This window comes from Falco rusticolus, chromosome 1 (assembly GCF_015220075.1).
Source record: "Falco rusticolus isolate bFalRus1 chromosome 1, bFalRus1.pri, whole genome shotgun sequence".
Lineage (NCBI taxonomy): Eukaryota > Metazoa > Chordata > Aves > Falconiformes > Falconidae > Falco > Falco rusticolus.
The window spans coordinates 12,104,903-12,123,342 of NC_051187.1; the positions used below are offsets into that span (position 1 = coordinate 12,104,903).

Below are 18,440 nucleotides of genomic sequence, written 5' to 3' on the forward strand. Positions count from 1 at the left end.
CGATATTCTCAGCATCTGTATGGGTATAGGTTTGATGGACTTCTATCAAAATTTCTGTCACACTCAGTAAAAGATTAAGTATATAATATATAAGCAATACTTTCTTGTATGAACTGGAATGTAGTTATAAGACACAAAAATAGTACAAGTAACATACACGTTGGCATTAATTAACTCCACTTCATTCTGAGCCAGCAGAAGCGTCACTTCCATTAAGCTTGTCATAGCAGCTTCACGTACCCTGTTGAAACAGAGAGTAGTTACATGGAGTAGTTACATACTTAGTTACATCAGTATTTATTTAAATAAATACATCAGCAGTTAAGTTTGACATTGGGAAAAATTCAAAGTAACAAGAAAAAATTGAAATGTTTGAAAAGGTTCACCTGACTACTGTGAAAAGACAGATTCTTGTTTCTGATTTCCAAAACAAGTTGAAAATAGTTGCCTATGTAGTCTAAAACTGGGTGGGACATTTGTTATAATGGTAAAAAAGGTAAATTACATCATTTTTTCCTAAGTAGCTTAATACAAGTTTGGCAATCTTTCAAAGTATGTTTTCCTAGTTTTTCATATAGTAGCTGACTATTAGATATTCATGTCTAACACCTGTAGACAGATTGGACAAGTCCCAGCAAACAATCTGTCAAAAGAAATGTAAAGTTTGCATATGGAAAGTAAAGTTGGTTAAACTTTCCCACGATTCCATTAAAGAAAGACAAAAATTACACACCAAAGGCAAGGTCTCTCCAGAGAAATGGCAATTCCCCCTATATCTTTCCATCTTAGTCAATGGTTTAGAAGAAACAATGAGAAAACGTTCATATTTGAAAGGCCACAAAAGTACTCGGCAGCCAACAGTTTGCCGTAAGAAAGGATTCCCCTCCCCCCTTTAATTTACACGTTTCTTGACTTGATTGTGGCTGGCATTGCCAAAGAAGCTTAAAAAGAATCTGGTGCTCAAAGCGCATTTGAATTTTAATGGGTGCTGGGAGTTTAATTTCCTCAGGATTTCTTTGAAAATTTTCACTTTGTAGAGTTTTGTTTTGTTTTTAAATTAAGACACAGACAGAAGGACAAACAACAGGTATGGGGAACTTTAAGCAAGAGCTGTCAGATGTGGAAGTTAACTCGAATACCTAATTATACCTAGCCAGGCTCTTACCTACTGCAGCGTCTCGCCTCATTTTGAAAGCAAAAAGCTTATTATCTCTTCCCTTTCTCTGCCTCTCCACTGGATATGGGGGCCCTTGCCTCTTCTTTCGGCTCCACCTCTCTCGTGTTCCTACATTTTCTGAGCCAGAGACCCATTCACCTCCCTCCTGCTTCTTTGCCGGCGGAGGAAGGAGGAGAGGGAAAGCCAAGCTCCTTCCTCTCTTGCGCAAGCTGGAATGACCTGCTCTTGATCCTTACTAGTTTGCATCCTTGTTTCCTCTTCTAAGTTTGAGATGTCAAACACACCTATCTTTTAGTGATTTCTTGCCCTGCGTTATTATTTCCCTGTCATATGACAATTTTAACGACCAGTACTGAAGGCTGAGGAGCTGGGTATCATTATGCAAACCAAGAAAAATTGAAACATACAAATATTAACTCAGGCTGATAAGAGCAGCCTCAATTATTTGCCCTGTGTACTTTTCCAATTCATTTGTAAATACTGTAATCAAGTACCCTAAAGGAACAAGGTTAGTCAATTAAAAACGTGCCCAATACTAACATGGCACAAACCATCTTTCTTCTGCTTTGCTCTGCAGAACTTACACTTCACGTTCTGTTCAAAGTCAGAGTAGTGATAATTGCAACTCACGCTGGAACCAACGAGATCTCAGCGACTGATAACGATTAGGTAGAGCACAAGCATTACAGTTTGACAGCAGTATAAACTACCCAATGATCGCTGGCAATGAAAACCAGATAAACACTGCACAAAAAAAGCACAATCACAAATGTTCCTCCTACACTAGGAAATAGTTGGTTCTAGGGTGTGTTACAGCAGCTCCCAGTCCTCACCGTAATTACAGATGTACTTTACAGCACCTGCCCCTGCATTCAAGCTATCTAATGAGCAATCCTAAAGAGGAGAATGCCACTGCAATTAACTTTTTTCTTTTCTTTTCAAAGTAAACCTGGGGCTAACAAATACAGTAATGACACTAAAGTCAAGACTGAGTAGGACAGAATTCTAAAACAGACATAACCAGAAATCTGACCCGAAGCAAAAAGTTCCCAAGCTGACACAATGCACACTTGGCATCACGTACCATTATACCGGATCTGAACCGGGATCAGCATGCTATGCATGGCTGCTGAGGCTGAACAGCCAACGCTCCAGAGCTGGACTGTTTTGCTTGCAGCAGGGAGAAGGGAGCAAACCACTGGGACTGTTTTGGTCACAGAAAGCATCACAACAAGCCAGGAGGAGCGCACACCCTCCCCTGCGAGATACAGCTAACGTCTCACCCCTTGCAGCCTTCCCAAGTCAGCAAGTACCACCACAGGTTGCAACCATCACCTGTGAGCTCTGCCAGCTTTGCTGCAGCCAGTTACAATACATAGATACCACTCAAATCAGAAGAAAATTATGTTTTATGTTCATCAGCTACAGCTGAAAACACCCTTCAGAGGACAGTGACTGAAAAAAATGTCTAAACTTGTTGTTTCATACAAACGCTCTGCAATGATACAACCGAAATGAAACACCAAAGCCTTTCATGTGACTCAGCACTGTTAGACAAGAGCTTCCTTAATAAACTGGGAAAATATGGAAATCCTCAACCAACAAAATTACTTCATAGCAGTACTTTTCCCCACTCCCTGCTTGGAACGTAACAGAAGCATAGTTTTTATTCAGAAACTAGATCTGAACAATCAACAGGCTGTTAACTTACAATCCTGAACGCACATCTCTGTACCCTGAGACGTTACATATAGTTGCCTGACAAGTCAAATATGTACCACCACTCATTACCATACCATACAAACAGCATGGCCCATACTGTTAAAACAGGGCTGATATGTATAGAATGTATATATCTGTACAGAATCATATCTAAAAGCAACATATATCTGCATATTTCCAAATCAAAATTAGGGATTAAGACATTACAAAGCCTTTTTCAAAAACAGCACTTCACTCAAAATCAATGTCCAACAACTAACAGACAACTACAATGAATTTATCACATTCATTTACTTAGTTTATTGCTTGTTTATATAATGATTAATGTTACTGCTCTGAGCCTTCTATACAGCATCAAAATCAGCATATATTTTAAAACTGCGGATACTGGATTTATTCTTGAATTCTGATAATTTAATACTTTTTATTAACAAGGACTATTTCAGGCTCGGCATATTTGTGCTCCTAAATACACGCAGAAAAGTACCCTGAAAAGAGAGCCTGTATGTTTCCTTAGTACTCATCTGATCTCTAAAGAAATTTCACATGGTTTTCTCACTCTCTAACTACCTTGTGGAATTCTACGCGATGAAGTGAGTAACATGAAATCTTCATTGCTGCTCCGTCTACCACATTCAAAGACTGCAGGAACTTCCGATCAGTGAGTTATGTTACATCCCCAATTCCAGCTTCTTTAGAAATCAGACACAAACCCAAGGAGGATATCAGCCTTCATAGCGCTCTGGGTTCATCAGTTTAGAAATTGCCTTTTCAGATGACTATTACTGAAGGAACACAGAACCTCCAGACGAATGCGGTACTATATACTGAATCTGCTTAATATATTAACGGAACTGTGAAGACTGAAGAACATGTCAAAAATAAGACTGCTACAGTTTTAACCTTACACCTATCCTATAGATTTCACATTAGCAGATACATTCCTACAGACTTAGGATTTAATTATTCTTCCAATCTCGTAGCTGAAATCACTGAAACCCTAGACTTAAAAAAGAGTCAGTAACACCAATGCACAATGTATAAAGTTTTTATCCACCTTGTCACCAGCCTTGGAAATGTCACTAACACGTGAGGCAACTACTCCCTCTCCTGGCAAAACGTCCCACGAGAGCAATGCACACCAGAGAGCTCGCCAAGCGGGAGTAAATGTGTTATTTCAAAGAAACAGAAGCAATGTTTTACATCGCTGTACTTCTTGCAACTCAATAAATTCCTGACGTTCACTAAAAGCAAAGAATGTCATCCACAAAACCAGAATAAGACTGAATTCCAGTTTAAAACACATTAGCCCACACCTTCCTAACTTCTGAGGCGAAGGACAAACCAATTCTTGTCAGTCTTTCCTTTCACTTTCTACTCCTCTTCCCCCAGTGTATTTCTAACTATACTCAAACCTCGGAGCTATCTATTTCTAACAGGTTTTGAAAAGACATCAATTTTTCATTAGACATCAAAACTGACAGCTAAGTTGAAGTCTCAGTTTGTAAGGCATCTTACCATCCTCCAACATCTCCTCGGCTGTCTGTGGTGTAGTCAGTCACACCACTAAGCAGGGTAGCATAAATCTGAGCAATGTTATCTTTGCAGACATATTCTTCCTGGGATCCGTCCCCCTTTACACCTACTGTCTGGCAAACCCTGTAAAAAGAGAAGAAGTGAGGGACACCACAACACTAGCAAGGAGAAACATTAAGATCATAGCTTTGTTCTGCTGCTTAACTGCATTCCCTGGACGTACAGCACTCTTAAACACCTGTAACATCTGCTGCAAACAGTATGGAGATATTTCTGAGCCTACTGTGTTGTATCTGACCTGAGAATTTCCGATCAGCGTTCAGGTTTAAAGGAACACTGGCAAGGCAAAAATCTCCGATAAGCTGTTTGGGTTTATGTCCACAGTAACAAAAAGGAACACACTTGAAGCACCTGTCAGTTTCTGAACTCTCCTTAAAATGAAGCAAGCAAGAAGAGCAAAGGACTAATACAGTGTGCACTGAATTTGATCTTTAACAAACTTCTTTACATTGAAGACATGGGCTTTTTCCACTGTAATGGTTTAAGAGCATACATACTATGATATTACTAACAGTAACTACACTGTGGCATGTCAACACAGAAAATACTCCTTTAGAGTAAAAGTACAATTTCTTTAAACCAATTCAATCTTCTTATTAAGGATGTGGAAAAAACATATTCTTCCCCCTCAATAAAGCTCACTAAATTGCAGCCCATGAGAAAGGCGAAATTTAAAGTATACTCTAGCTAGTCAGTTAATTGATTAAAAAAAAACCACAAACACACCATCAGATTTGTATTACATCCTCACAAGTGAGAAAATCCTCTGAATCAAAGATACATTGAATAATGGAGATACGTACAGTCCCACGCTAAAAATGTGTATGTCACGGTGTAAGTAATTCCAAGAATCACGCTACAAGCCCACAACAGAATGCAGAATGAACAGGTGAAAGCTTCTAGAAAAAGAACTAAAATTAGACAAAAATAAAGACAATAAACATACTTTGCAATTGCTATTAAGGCATCTCTCCTGGATTCTGCAAAGCTCACGTCTGCAGGTGAAATTAAGGTAACTTTTTTCAAACCTTCCAAAACCTGAAAAAATATAAAATTTGAGATACTTAAATCCAGTGCATTATTTATGATAAATACTAAATTTAGATATCATATCAAGATGAGCTCAATCAGGTACGAGAGCGCCAAGCAGGCAACAGTGTTTGGTTTCTCACCGGGACCTGTCAGTATGCCTCACTTTTCCCTTTGGACAAATGTTCCATAGCAAAAGGATAATTCAGTCTCTGGCTTTTCCATTCATTAAACCACTAAAGCAGGAGTAAACTTTAATTATCTGAATCTATGTCAAGCTAAACTCATGATGATTTTCTGCAGTTACCGTTCATTAGAATCCAAACCCCCTTCACAAAGGCCAATTATGATCATTATTATGTCTTTGATTACCATCACAGGTTTCATACAAAATACTGTGTGCCCTCTTCTCATTGCAATGTTCATATTTTCTAACCTGTTGGAGCCTGCCCTTTAGCAGAAACCTTGGAAGGGCCCCAAGAGCTCTTGAAAAGCCACAACGAATCATTTCCTCTGTGTTTTGCAGTTCTGAAACATACTGTGTCACCAGCTCATCTAGAAAAAAATACCATTGCAGAGTGAAAAGCAACTACCACATCACTGTCATTAAATAGTCAGCTAACAAACAAACAAAACAAAAAATCAGGAAAAGATCCCCCAAACAGAGCAGCTAGAAAGTTTTAAAATTCATTAAACTAAAATACAGAACACCTCTGATTTCTTACAGAAAAAAGATAAAAATTTTACGATGTTCCCTGTTACATGAATGAATTCTTATTTTCTATATACAAAGTCAGATTTTTAGACAGACTAATACTAGTCATTCAGAGAAAAAAGTTCTTAATGTTAAGAAGATATAATGTTTTAAAAATAAAAAAAATAAGTATAAGCACAAATTTCTATGCAAACACAGGGGAACAAGTTCTCTTATATTTACAGGTCATCATTTTCCATAATTAGACAAGTATTCTGCGTTAGGAAAGAGATGTCTCTGGATTTGTGAAGGTCATTCAACATTTTCCCCCCCAGAGTAGTCTCAGTTGAGCTCAGGGTTTAAACACACACAGAGATCATACCTAAGCAATGAGATAATTTCATATTACTTTTTATAGAGAGACAAAAATAATACTGGGCTTTTTGCAGGAGAAAGCTCAAAAGCAGCAGCACTTCAAAGCAGGGATGCTGCGCTCAGAGTCTGTGCAATGCTACATGGCGGGACAGGGACGATGGCCCTCCAAACAGCAGCACAGACAAAAGGCACAAGAATAAACTGAACTGGGCATAGACAAAGGAGGCTCAACAATGAAGGAAAGCAATGTGAAGAAGAAAGTGAGGAGGAATAAAAAACCAAAAAAGAGAAGTCAGGAATCTATCTGCGTATTTCTGCTGTGATTTTTATCCTAGACTTAACAGACAATCCTTCCTTTACCAGGTTTCTCAGCAACTATATTGAACTGTTCTGCAAAATGCAGAGAAAAACAACGTGCTCCAGAAATGTGCTTCTAAGACCAACCAAGATAGCGGCAGCAAACACGGCTCTGGTTCGAAAAGCAGAAAGGTGGCCTTGTTAATCGCTTTACTGAATATGTACTTTTCAATCCTCAAAGAAAAAGAATCTGAGATTGTAGGAAGATTACATAATTGTGCCATTGCTTACTGTCACCTTAGATTCAAATGATTGAGCAATATTTTCTAGAGGAAGAAAGAATAGTTACCATAAGGAATTACACATTAATCATAACTCATGAGGTGGTGGTGTTTTGGTTTTTTTAAGTCCCTATGCAATCAGCAGGCCTCAACTAGTTCCTCACATCATGGAACTAGTTCCCTGTCCAAAGGTTAGCAATACCTTCATATAAGCACATCTATTATTCAAAAATTTCCAAACCACTGGAGTGTAAAGTTAGAGTCTGGAGGCCATAGGAAGATGCCGTGCTTGCTTAGACAGCAAGATGATCTTAGACAGCAAGACTACAACAGTGTTCCCTTTGACTGATGTAAACTTAAAATGACATTTTAGCCAAACGACATAGAATTAAGACATGACAATAGAAGAGCAGCTCTTTACTTATAACTACTTCGTAATTATGCTCGCAAGTGTAATGCAAATGTTAATATTCTTCTGAGAGTCTTCAGCCTCATAAAACACAGCCTGTGAGGTGTCTACAACATTAATTCAACACAACCCATCCTGAAAGAATATTAAAAGATAAAGTCATCAAAACCAAACACATTAAGACAGAAAAAACTAAAAGAAAAGGTGGTAACAAACAATCAAGGCAAAAGAAGTTTCAATAAAACTGCAGTCTTATAGGGACAGATTCAGAATGCTGAATCACTTTGATTTGTGTTTTCATTTTAATCTGTTGAGCTATAGTGAAACACCCGTAAAATTCTACCAAAAGCCTTTTTATTTCCTGATCCCCTTCATCATGTTTAGGCCTGCTTTAACTGACTTATCTAATGACCTGCATTGTCACTGAATGTCTTCTGCACCGCAGCTCCCACGCAGACACGCATGTATCAGGCATCATGGGGAGGACTTTTAGTAATGGATTTTAATCCCACAACATACAGAATTTCATGGTCATCAAATACATAGTTTTTACAGACACAAAGATGAAAATACACTTTTTTTTTCTTTTTAAAAGATGCTTGCATGTATAATGGCGCTTTGGTTACAATGTGTGGAAGAGGCTTTAGAGCAGTACAAGGCAAATAAAAGCATCATCAGGACAGAACTGACTAGACTTTTTAGAACAGAAAAATTTCCAACTCACGATTCTATTCTCTAAATCACTCCAGGAAGTCTAATAAAAAAATGTACTTCTATCTACAAATCTGACCCTAATTATGTCCCCAGACCACCATGGCTACATCACCATGACTCCTTCAAGCACAAGCCAGACTAGAAGTTAACCGAGAATCCAGGAAAAAACAATTAAGCTTCATGGGCATCTATGGCTGCAGCCATCATTGCATGTCCTTCCAGGAGATCCTCTCTCCCTCTTGACACTGACATCTGGCTGATCTTCCTGGTCCACTTTCATAGAAGTCTGAAACTCCATCCTTACACAGAATGTGATCTATTAACTTTTTAACTCATTTTTAGCTTGCTTTCTTGATTCAGCATTATCTCCTCCTGCCCAAAGTATTCTGTTTTTAGAAAACATTACCTTTTGCTGAGATTATTGGTTTGTTTTTTTTTAATCTGCCTTAGTACCGTATCACATCTTGCCATACTGCCTACAAAAAAAAAATCAGGCATGCAGTGCCAGCCTGCATGAAGGAAAGCGCTATTTTCAGATTTATTTTTTACAAAAATGCAGAGGTTTAGCAATACAGAAAAGATTTAATAATCAGGATATGCTGCTTTTATATATAAGCCATAGCTTCTTTAGGGCAGGGAATGCATGTTACTAATATATGTGATAGATATCTGGTTAATTCTGGGAGCTACCGTAACAGAAATAAATAATAACGTATTCTGTTACCTGATTTAGGAATGATTTAGTAATGGAAAAAAAAAAAAAATCACTATTTTGTTATATATATAAAAATATATATAATATTTAAATCAAAACAAGATAATTTAAGAAAAACATTTGAGTTCTATCTATACAATGCAGTAGTTTGTCTCTGGTGGACACAATATCATTTGATACTTAAAACAAAGAAAGGTCCAATAAAACCAATATAAAAAAAGATGTTGATTTATATGCCTCTGACAAAAGTTTAAGCCTACTCTTGTACCACTGATCCAAATCCAAATAGATGAGGTTTCATATGTGCATTTACAAGAACTCTTGTGTGTCCTGGCTATTCTTCCTATGCCTATGCAATTCTTCTTCCTTAAAGTCAGCCAAGATCTCTGGCATAGAGTTTATCAAAATATGATGTGAAAATGTCTCATTATGAATTTCATAGTGAGACACAAATAAGACATAAATGCCTCATAATGAATTTCATTAAAATTCAAGATTTGCCATAAACACATATTTTCTTTGCTTCTTTGTTTTACAGTATAGAATAGAAAAGCTATCTCTTTTTCCTACTATTCATTATTATAGTACCTTGCATTCTTTTTTAAATTTAAATTTTTAAATTTAGACTGAATTTAGACATTCAGTCTAAAGCAAGCAATCCCTGAGACATCTCCTAGACTTTCAGTTGGTTTTACCACTCTTTCCTGAACCATTTTAAGGTCCTTTAAAATCAGTGACGCTCCTCCCCACTCTACCCAATACCTCCAAAGTGCAAGTTAGGTCCAGCCCAGTATTTTCTGCCTCTGCTGTAAACATGAGTCATTACCCTGTAGAGCTGGATCAGCTTCTCCCTTTTCATTGATGTAATACTCGTTACACAGCGCAGCCAGTGCAGAGACTGCCGACTCCTGTAACAAAGGCAAAACTGTGAACTTGATATATTTTTACGGTCATACTTTATGATAACTGTGCTTAGAATTAAAAGGTTAAGGAAAAAGAGTGGATTTTTAAACAAAAAATATTCCCTTCAGCTACTGACATTTACTTTCTTTTCATTTTTTCCCAATACCGGTTTAAGAACAGTTGAATAGGAAATCTGTGTAAGAAAAAAAATCCAGGAGTTTCTACTCTTATTCCTTCAAAAGTACCAGTAAGCTAAATTAATATTTAAGACATTAATAGTAATGTATCAACTATTCTCAGTTCAGTTGAAAGACCTCCAGGATGACACAGTATTACAAAATACAGAAGCCGTTATTTCATCTTCAATATATTGGTGCCAGATTGATAAGAAATAAACCATTTATCCCCAGAAAGCTACAGGAAGGAAACACAGAAAAAAACAACCCCAAAATATCCAGTATTACAATCCTGTGCCTCACTGTGTCTCAGTCTTAATTGGTTTAGAAAAGGACCAAAGGTTGTGTATTGCACCTGCACCTCCTCATCTTTAGAGTGGTTTCGGTCACTGCTGCAGAACACAGAACTAATATAGCTGCTATTTCAAAAAGCATGTAACAAGTTTTCCCGTAGAATTTATGGTTAAATTATACTTTTTAGCTAACAATATAATGCTAACCAAAATTATAATAAATTTGAAAGCATACAAAAACTATGCACTGTTCGCTCCATGTTAACAGCAATGATACTCACTAATACTCATGTTCTCTGGGTACAAGAAATCTTAAATGATAACACAGGCATCCTGTACAGCCTATTCATCCCACCCTCAAAGACACCTCAGACTTGTTTTCTATGCAAAATCCAGGACTTGAAAGAAAACCAGTATTCATCTACATAATATTCTACCTACCACGGGCATTATAATAGCAAAATATACAGAATTATCTGTAGGTTGGAAGGGGCATTGAAAGATCACCTAGTCCAATCCCCCTGCAACGAGCACGGACATCTTCAACTAGATCAGGTTGCTCAGATCCTTCACTTTCTAAAAAGAATGGTTTTCACTCTAAATGCATGAAGTTACATGGGCAGAGTATACCGTATGCTGGGAAAAAAGGTTACTTTTTAATGTCTTAAGTATTGCCCTTAAAATTATTTCTCTCTAAAATATATACAGAAATCAAGTGAGAACTGATATTTACTAAACATACTTGGCTCAACACTGATTAATATTAACCGAACAAATCACAACTCTCTAAAGTCTATAATTAATTCTTCTAAGTTTGGTTTAGAAGTTCCAGTTATAAAGACATACAAACTCTTTGAAAAAATTGCTAATGCCAAAAGAATATTCCAAGAATTCAAATTTAATCTTTAATTTTCTTCAGTGACTTGGATACATTCTGGTTTACTCTGTCTTCCAAGGAAGACTAAAAGATGAGCGACCAGATATTTGCAATGGCTTTTTATCTTATTTTTAAAACCTAAAAAAATGAACACAATAAGTTATATTCAAATAGTCTCTGTGATGGCTATAAGCTCAAACAGGGCATTCAAAAATTGTCTTTATAATTCAGTAGAGCCTTTAAGAGCAGAAGATCAAACTGTCATGGTATTACTCAGGAAAATTAAGGCAAATAACTGGAGACGTTAAGATCATGTACATAAAATATCATGAAACATATCCATCTGGATTTAATATTCAGAATTAAGAGTAGCTCGAGAGCACAGTAAAAGGATTTGCAACAGTGTTTCATGGAAAATTTAAGCACATTGTCCTGAATAACTGTTGATCACAGTGTTCTCACTGTTAACAAAGATCTCAGTACATCAGGCCTGAGAACATCATCCAGACTTTCTTTTTAATTCTCACCAAAGCTCTCTGAAACTACCAAATACCAACATACCTTGTACATACTACAGGTACACCAAAACGGACACAAAACACCGTACCAACGCAACCGTGCAGCCGAAGCCAGGAGCTTCAAGCAACCGCCAGCGACCACTGATGGCCAGCCCAGCGCACCGTCAGTGGCAGCACCTGCCAAGCCCTTGGTCCACATGTAGACACAAGAACAACCTCTGTGACAGCTGGCCAACTATTAATCAAAAAGCTCCATTTGAATTTTGAGGAATTCTCTTTTTTAAAAAAAAAAAAAAACAAAACACAAAAAACTTCTTGATCCAATCTAAGAAACAAACATTTAAGAATCAATTAGATTTCATGGAAAATAATCCACCATCAGGAAGCAAAAATAGTTCTAATTCTGTATTTAATGGGACCACATGAAGGAGGAACTGTTGTACCTTTATATGCTGTCGTGCAGTGCTTGAAACCAGAGGGAGGCTTCTTAGACTGTCGTTTATTAACCACTGCCAGCCACCTGAAACAGTAAGGCACATAAATGGTATTAACTTTTCTTACTTCCTGAACTTCAACATTCTCTGTGTTATTTTTCACAAAGACCCGCAATTATACATATTGATGTATTTCCTTGGTTTTCCAAAATAAACAAGATTGTGATTCTCAATTAGTATAGCTATTCTCATTTGGTTTACAGTTTAAATTCACAGTTTACAGCACAAACACTGTGTCTGGTGATGCTGAAAACTTGACAGGAAAACCCCCCACATTAGGAAACAGCTAAAAACACATCTTCAAAAAACATTGCCATCTGTTGCAGTATTTGTGTATGTTTTTGGTATTTTTTTATTTGTTAGGCCGCCCAATCTCACTCATCTTTCTTCTTTAAAAAGCATCTTTTGTTAATAATTTAGCTTAATGAATAACAACTAAGATAACGGAAAGTTATTTTAAAAATGACATACCGATTATTGGATCTCCTCTAAATGGCATTTTTGATAGCGACAACTTTTCAATTAAAGTGCAGACTGTAAGAAAATAAGTTTGGTAACTGGATAAATAGAAAAAAAATGGGAAATTGCAGCAATTTTGGAGCTATAACCATATCAAGTTACATTAATTTTAAACCAAAGAAAATTCGCGAATAGAAGTCCAAACCGTGAAATTAGAAATTTAAAGGAAGTTACACTTGTGATTCTTACATACAAAAAAAGCTGCTCTGCAGCAACTGTTCTCTGACACGAGTTAGTCCCATCACTTATACAAATCTACTGTCTGGTGGTATGTTTTCCCCCCTCTGCCATTTAAGGTACATATATGTACATACTGGCCACCTTCCTGTTCCTATACCGGTCTGTAAGGGGCTATGTAGCATCACTGATTGTAAACCAGCCTGGAGAAGGACAATGCTACAGCCACTAAAAAACTATTCAAATATATATGAAAGGTTTTCCTACTTCTTATTAGCACTTTTTTGGACCTTCAAGGATTGGCATCTGTTCGCTGCACAGAGCTGAGAGCTATAAAACTGGATGCAGCTTTATTTCCTTTGATACTCAGAATATGAGAAAATGTCAATAATTAAGTCCTTATTATTTTAAATCTATAAACTTAAATTAATTCTATGCTTACGAACCGACTTTCGGAATAGAATTTTTTTTTAGTGTTTCAAGGTTGTTCCGGGGAATAGCAATTAACACAGAAAACACTGCCAACTTTTACTATACAATTGATTGACTGCATTGCTCAAATGAAAACTCAGCACTTCGGGAATACAGGATCCTTCACCTCCTGGTGATCAGTTCAAATAAAACAGATCGGTATACATCCATACTCACTATCGGACTGCTTTAAGAGTGGTGGAGGGCTGGTAGAGAGGAGGGAGAGGACAGAACAAGCTTCTATATAATACCACCTTTTTGTTTTCCTCTCGTCCCACAACTTAATCTTTGAATCTTACTCTGGGCTCTGCACACAGTTCATCATCTTCCTCATTTATAACCAACTTACTGGGCTCCAAATCTACTCTTGCATTCAGTCCTCACTGTGGTAATGTCACACAATCAGGCTCCCTGTGCTCAAACTCTATTCAATATTGTATGTCAGCTTCTTTGTTCTAATATTTATTCACAGACAAGGTTAAGTACAATTAGTTCCAAGTTCCTTAGTTCTCTACACTTCTTTAAGCTCTGTTGTGGTTGAGACCATCATCTTCATTAGACATGCAGGCAATTTGTGGAACATTTTCAATTCTACTTATTCCACCTACACAGTTGTATCATGCCAAAATACTGTCATTTGTGCTTCTCCAAAACTATGAAATATTCCACTACTTAAAAGCTAAAACATATGACAAAAAACTACCTATTCTTTCAGCGTGCATTATCATGTCACAAGACTTTAAGTTCATTCAAAGACTGCAAAAATCCCCTGCCCCCTGTACCCCTTCTATTTGATCACTCTTCCATCTTGGTACTGAAACACCTTTACCCACTAGGTTTGGATGGCTTCACATCTTCAAAGCCAGAATCTGCTGCGCAGCACTTCCTCCATCCAAACCACGAGCAGAAAACTCAAGTTGGCATCATTTCCTTATCCACCCAGGCTACCAGGACGGACACTTTTTGCTGCAATGCCCTTCCTTTTTACAGTGGTTCCATATATAACAATCTTCAAAATCCATGTGAACAACCCATCAACTTTCCTGTGATACCACCCGTTCCACAAGCTGTTGTTTATACGGTCTTTACTCTTCACCTTTGCACACACATGTATTGCTGTAAAATCATCAGTTACGTGACCGCATCTGTCTCAGTGGACTGCTCACATGTCTTCTGGAGAGGAATCAGAGTAAATCAATGAAAGAAGCTAATTCAATCCTGAAGCAAATTCATTGCGTGCCACAACAGGAGAGAATGTGTGACATCAACCCTAGAACTATCGCCAACTCTTACACAGCGTTATTCACAAGTGTGCTGACAACCGATGTTCTGGTGTAGCCATCTTCTGATAGGCCTCCAAACTATGTATGTTTTTAATTACTGTGCATACTTTATTTATGCATTCAACACAATATCTGCAAAACAAACTGGAAAAAAGTAAAGGGGAGAATTCATTACTGCATATTTTCTGCTTTCACACCACAGTGGTGATACTTACCAGCTGGTCTCATCAGTTCTCCACCTAAACCCCTGTAAAGCAGAAACAGAGCCTCAGCAAATAACCCACCACGAGCAGTGCCAGCACACTGCCTAGCGAGAAAAACAAAAATCTCAAAACCATTTCAGGATGAAAGCAGATCACAAAATACCTGCAGTTTTGTATTTGACCAACTCTGAACTACTTCTTTTTAAATCAGCTGTTGTCTTGACTTCAGCATGATTTATACAAAACCTTCCGGAATATTTAACATTCTTCTTGGAGAAACATGGTCCCAGTCTTTTTAATTTTTAATGTGAATAATAGAAGACTGTCAAGTTCATTCTGCTTTTCACTTGCTTCAGAAGCATTCCAAACCTGTGGGACTTGCCACAGGACTTTTCAGTCATACAGCCTCTACGAGCTTCTGACTTCCATGACTGAAAAGCAATTACATGCAATTTTTTAACAAAATCTTCACCTCTGGAATATTCAATAGAAACTTCACTTACCAGTTTCCATTTTCATAAATGCTAACTGGTTTACTTTCCTGGCAAGGTTCCCCCTCCCTCCCCACTAAAGCCCCTTCCCAGGTCGTTTTGCATTCATCACCACAAACGAGGGGGTAAAAACTTCCAACGCAGCAGAAAAGGAGAGAGAGAAACGACACAAGATGTTTCGGACCCTCCTGAAGTAAGAGCATATAACGTAAGGATGGTCTCACCAGCTGGGACCTCAGGCTCAGCCAGCCCAGCTGCCCTGTCCGAACACCAGCCTGGCCACCGGCAGCACCAGGAAGGGACAGTCTGAACTGGGCAGAAAGTGGGGAGAAGCGGGAGCACCCTGACAATGGCAGGGCCTGTCTCCAGTCTTCAGCATCTCATGTCTCTGTCAGAGGGACATCTCCTCACCGCGCTCGGCAATGCCTGCTGGTTACGTGGATATCCCCAAGGTGCCCTCAGCGCTGCTGAGGGTGTTCTGCTCTGTGTCACCCTCTGTGGCTTAATTTTTCCATTTTATGAACCTTTGACCCCTGCCCTTCCTTTGGATATTTCCTCCCTCGACTCCTTATTCTTGTCTCCCCTTCACTCCTGCAGTATTTCCTCCCTGAGGTGTGCCAAACCCTTAATCACCTGTTTGTATGACCACGCTCTGGCAGAAACTCTCAGCAAGCAGGAGGAACAACAAAGGCTTTTCTGTTTATTTGCTTGGGTTTCTTTTTTTTTTTTTTTTTAAACCTTTTCTTCCCTCCTCTCCTCCTCTCTCCCCACAATAAAATTAGTAGCTATGCTCAGAAGGCAAACCTAGCAACCCTAACAACCCTTAGAACTTTGTTCTCCAACTTATCCTTTTATATGAGCTTCAAAAGCCTAAACATTTTAAACAAGTTTTTCCATTCCATACAAGTAGATGCCTCCTGTAACACGACTGGGTTTTTGACTGCTCAACATTTTCATTGGATTTTCAGGGAACGCAGAGACATCAGCTCCAGAATATTCTCATTTGCCATAGATCAGTCTTCCTTTAATTGGGAAACTTGCTTTTGACAATCAATATATAAAGCTAATGCAATAATCTACAACTCAGTTTATCACCAAAGCAAGCAAGCACAGATTCCACATCTCCATGCTGATAAGGTCTTTGTGTTATCTACCCCACCTTCCTGCCACATTGTCTGCTCTCCAGCTTCTAAAAAATTTAAATTAGAAAACAAAGAAATGATGCAAGGAGTCGAGACAGTGGCAAAAATAGAATGCCACGGTGAGGCTCCTTCCTCTTCAACATTTCTTTTCCCTTCATTTTGTCCTCACCCATTCCTTGCCTTTTGTCTGTTGTCTTACTGCAAATGAGTATAAAATAATGATCTTGTAAATTTGTTTGGTGTGCAACACAGTCTGCTGATGCAAGGATTCAGATACAGACTTCTGTTCAAACTACAAAGCAAGAACTGAGTCATAAAGGCTGCTCTTCTCCACTTCTTCACACTGCCAATAAGGAAGTCAGGCCACTTAGAGCTACTCTTACATTAATAATCTGACAGCTCTCCCTTCCTCTGGCATTACATCAGCTCCATTTAATTTCAGAGTTTAGAGCTCCACTGAGGATTACTGTCCCTGTGCAAGAATGAAGAATGGTGACAGTGATTTGCATAGTCAGATTTCCACGTAATGCAGAAACTATAATCAAATTATCTTTGAAGGCACTGCAACACCACATGCTCTTCTCTGCAGAACTTTTCAAGTTAGTTCTTTGCCTAGACATCACTGTGTCCATCAAGGTATCCAAATTTTTTTCTCCTTTCCACAGCTCATACATATTTCAGTTGTAAGAACTGATAATTCTATCATAATTCTAGATCTTTCCTCAGTCACTGTTTAGTTTGTCAAACACGATGTGCATCTTTCTATTAACTTTATCTCGCTCTACAGTATTTCACTAAATTAAAAAGATACGGATCTACCTAATTCAGAGATTCTGAATTCTGCTGCACAGTCAGTATTCTCCCTTTTTGCTTCTAAAGACACATCCACAAGTTGAATCACATTATATGTACCTGTTTCAAGGTTTAATTATTAACTCAGTTTGTAACTTGACCGATGCAGTGCCCAAGTCCCATGACCTCCTAAGCATTCCTGCCTATGTGCAGCTCTACAGCAATGCTTCCCTCCTAGAAACACCTGAGGATGAGTCACAATTTATTTGTGGAAAATACAATCAAAATAGATAATCCCTTTTAGAACTGATGAATTAAGATTACTGACCTAAGAAATCTGGTATCTATCTTAAAATTGCATAGGCCTGAATCAGAACCAACAGCAGTGCTGTTTGCACTGCATATAGAACTTCAAGGTACTTTTGTGGAATTTATATTTTTTAATTATTTAAAACCTGGGTTTTGTGAGAAGTTCAGTGTTCGTCTTTAAGATCATAAAAATAATAGCAACTGAAGCTATTTATAAATTAATAGCATATACATTTTCATAAACATCTGAATCTGAAATTAAAACTACTGGAATAGCTGAAGAGATTCAATTGCAAATGCTGGATTTCCAGGAAGCTAAGAACACCTGCTGAAGAAGTATTTTCACGTCCACATGAATAGTAACCAATTGTTTTCCATGGGAACTCTTTGTCCTCAGTAAAACTGAGGTATCATAAAAGGTCCAGGCTGTATACTTCTGGGCTTTGGAAGTACCAAGTGGCTCTATCGCAAGGTACACAGAGGAGGAAAGAGCTACCTTTGAGCACAGACAAAAAACCTGTGTATTTAACAAAGCCTTTGTGGTCATCCCTTTAAGATGCAGAGAATGAACTATAAGCTGACAAACACCTATTTTTAGGTTACTGTAAATTCACGTGCTGACCCTACACTGTTTGTACCGTATACTACCACCAGAAGACTCCAGGTGAAATCCTGCTCTATGGAACTAAGAGTTTGCCCAGTGACTTCAGTTCGTAGCAAAAGAATTTCACCTTGTAACTCTTCACAACACAGTATAGCATGATCTCCTGGAACCATCATGTG

The 18,440-nt window shown here is 38.0% G+C and overlaps 1 protein-coding gene across 2 annotated transcripts in view; it reads right to left on the bottom strand.

The window, feature by feature from the left end:
• Positions 1 to 18,440, bottom strand: part of TBCD (tubulin folding cofactor D) — a 129,570-nt gene that overhangs the window by 26,105 nt on the left and 85,025 nt on the right. For both annotated transcript variants that reach the window (XM_037409815.1, XM_037409824.1), the window contains exons 24-31: positions 14,936 to 14,967; positions 12,742 to 12,804; positions 12,220 to 12,296; positions 9,836 to 9,917; positions 5,961 to 6,079; positions 5,442 to 5,533; positions 4,418 to 4,558; positions 158 to 241 (exon numbers count right to left, since the gene is read on the bottom strand). In XM_037409815.1, coding sequence (XP_037265712.1) covers positions 158 to 241; positions 4,418 to 4,558; positions 5,442 to 5,533; positions 5,961 to 6,079; positions 9,836 to 9,917; positions 12,220 to 12,296; positions 12,742 to 12,804; positions 14,936 to 14,967 — 690 coding nt within the window. The remainder of the gene's footprint in view (positions 1 to 157; positions 242 to 4,417; positions 4,559 to 5,441; positions 5,534 to 5,960; positions 6,080 to 9,835; positions 9,918 to 12,219; positions 12,297 to 12,741; positions 12,805 to 14,935; positions 14,968 to 18,440) is intronic.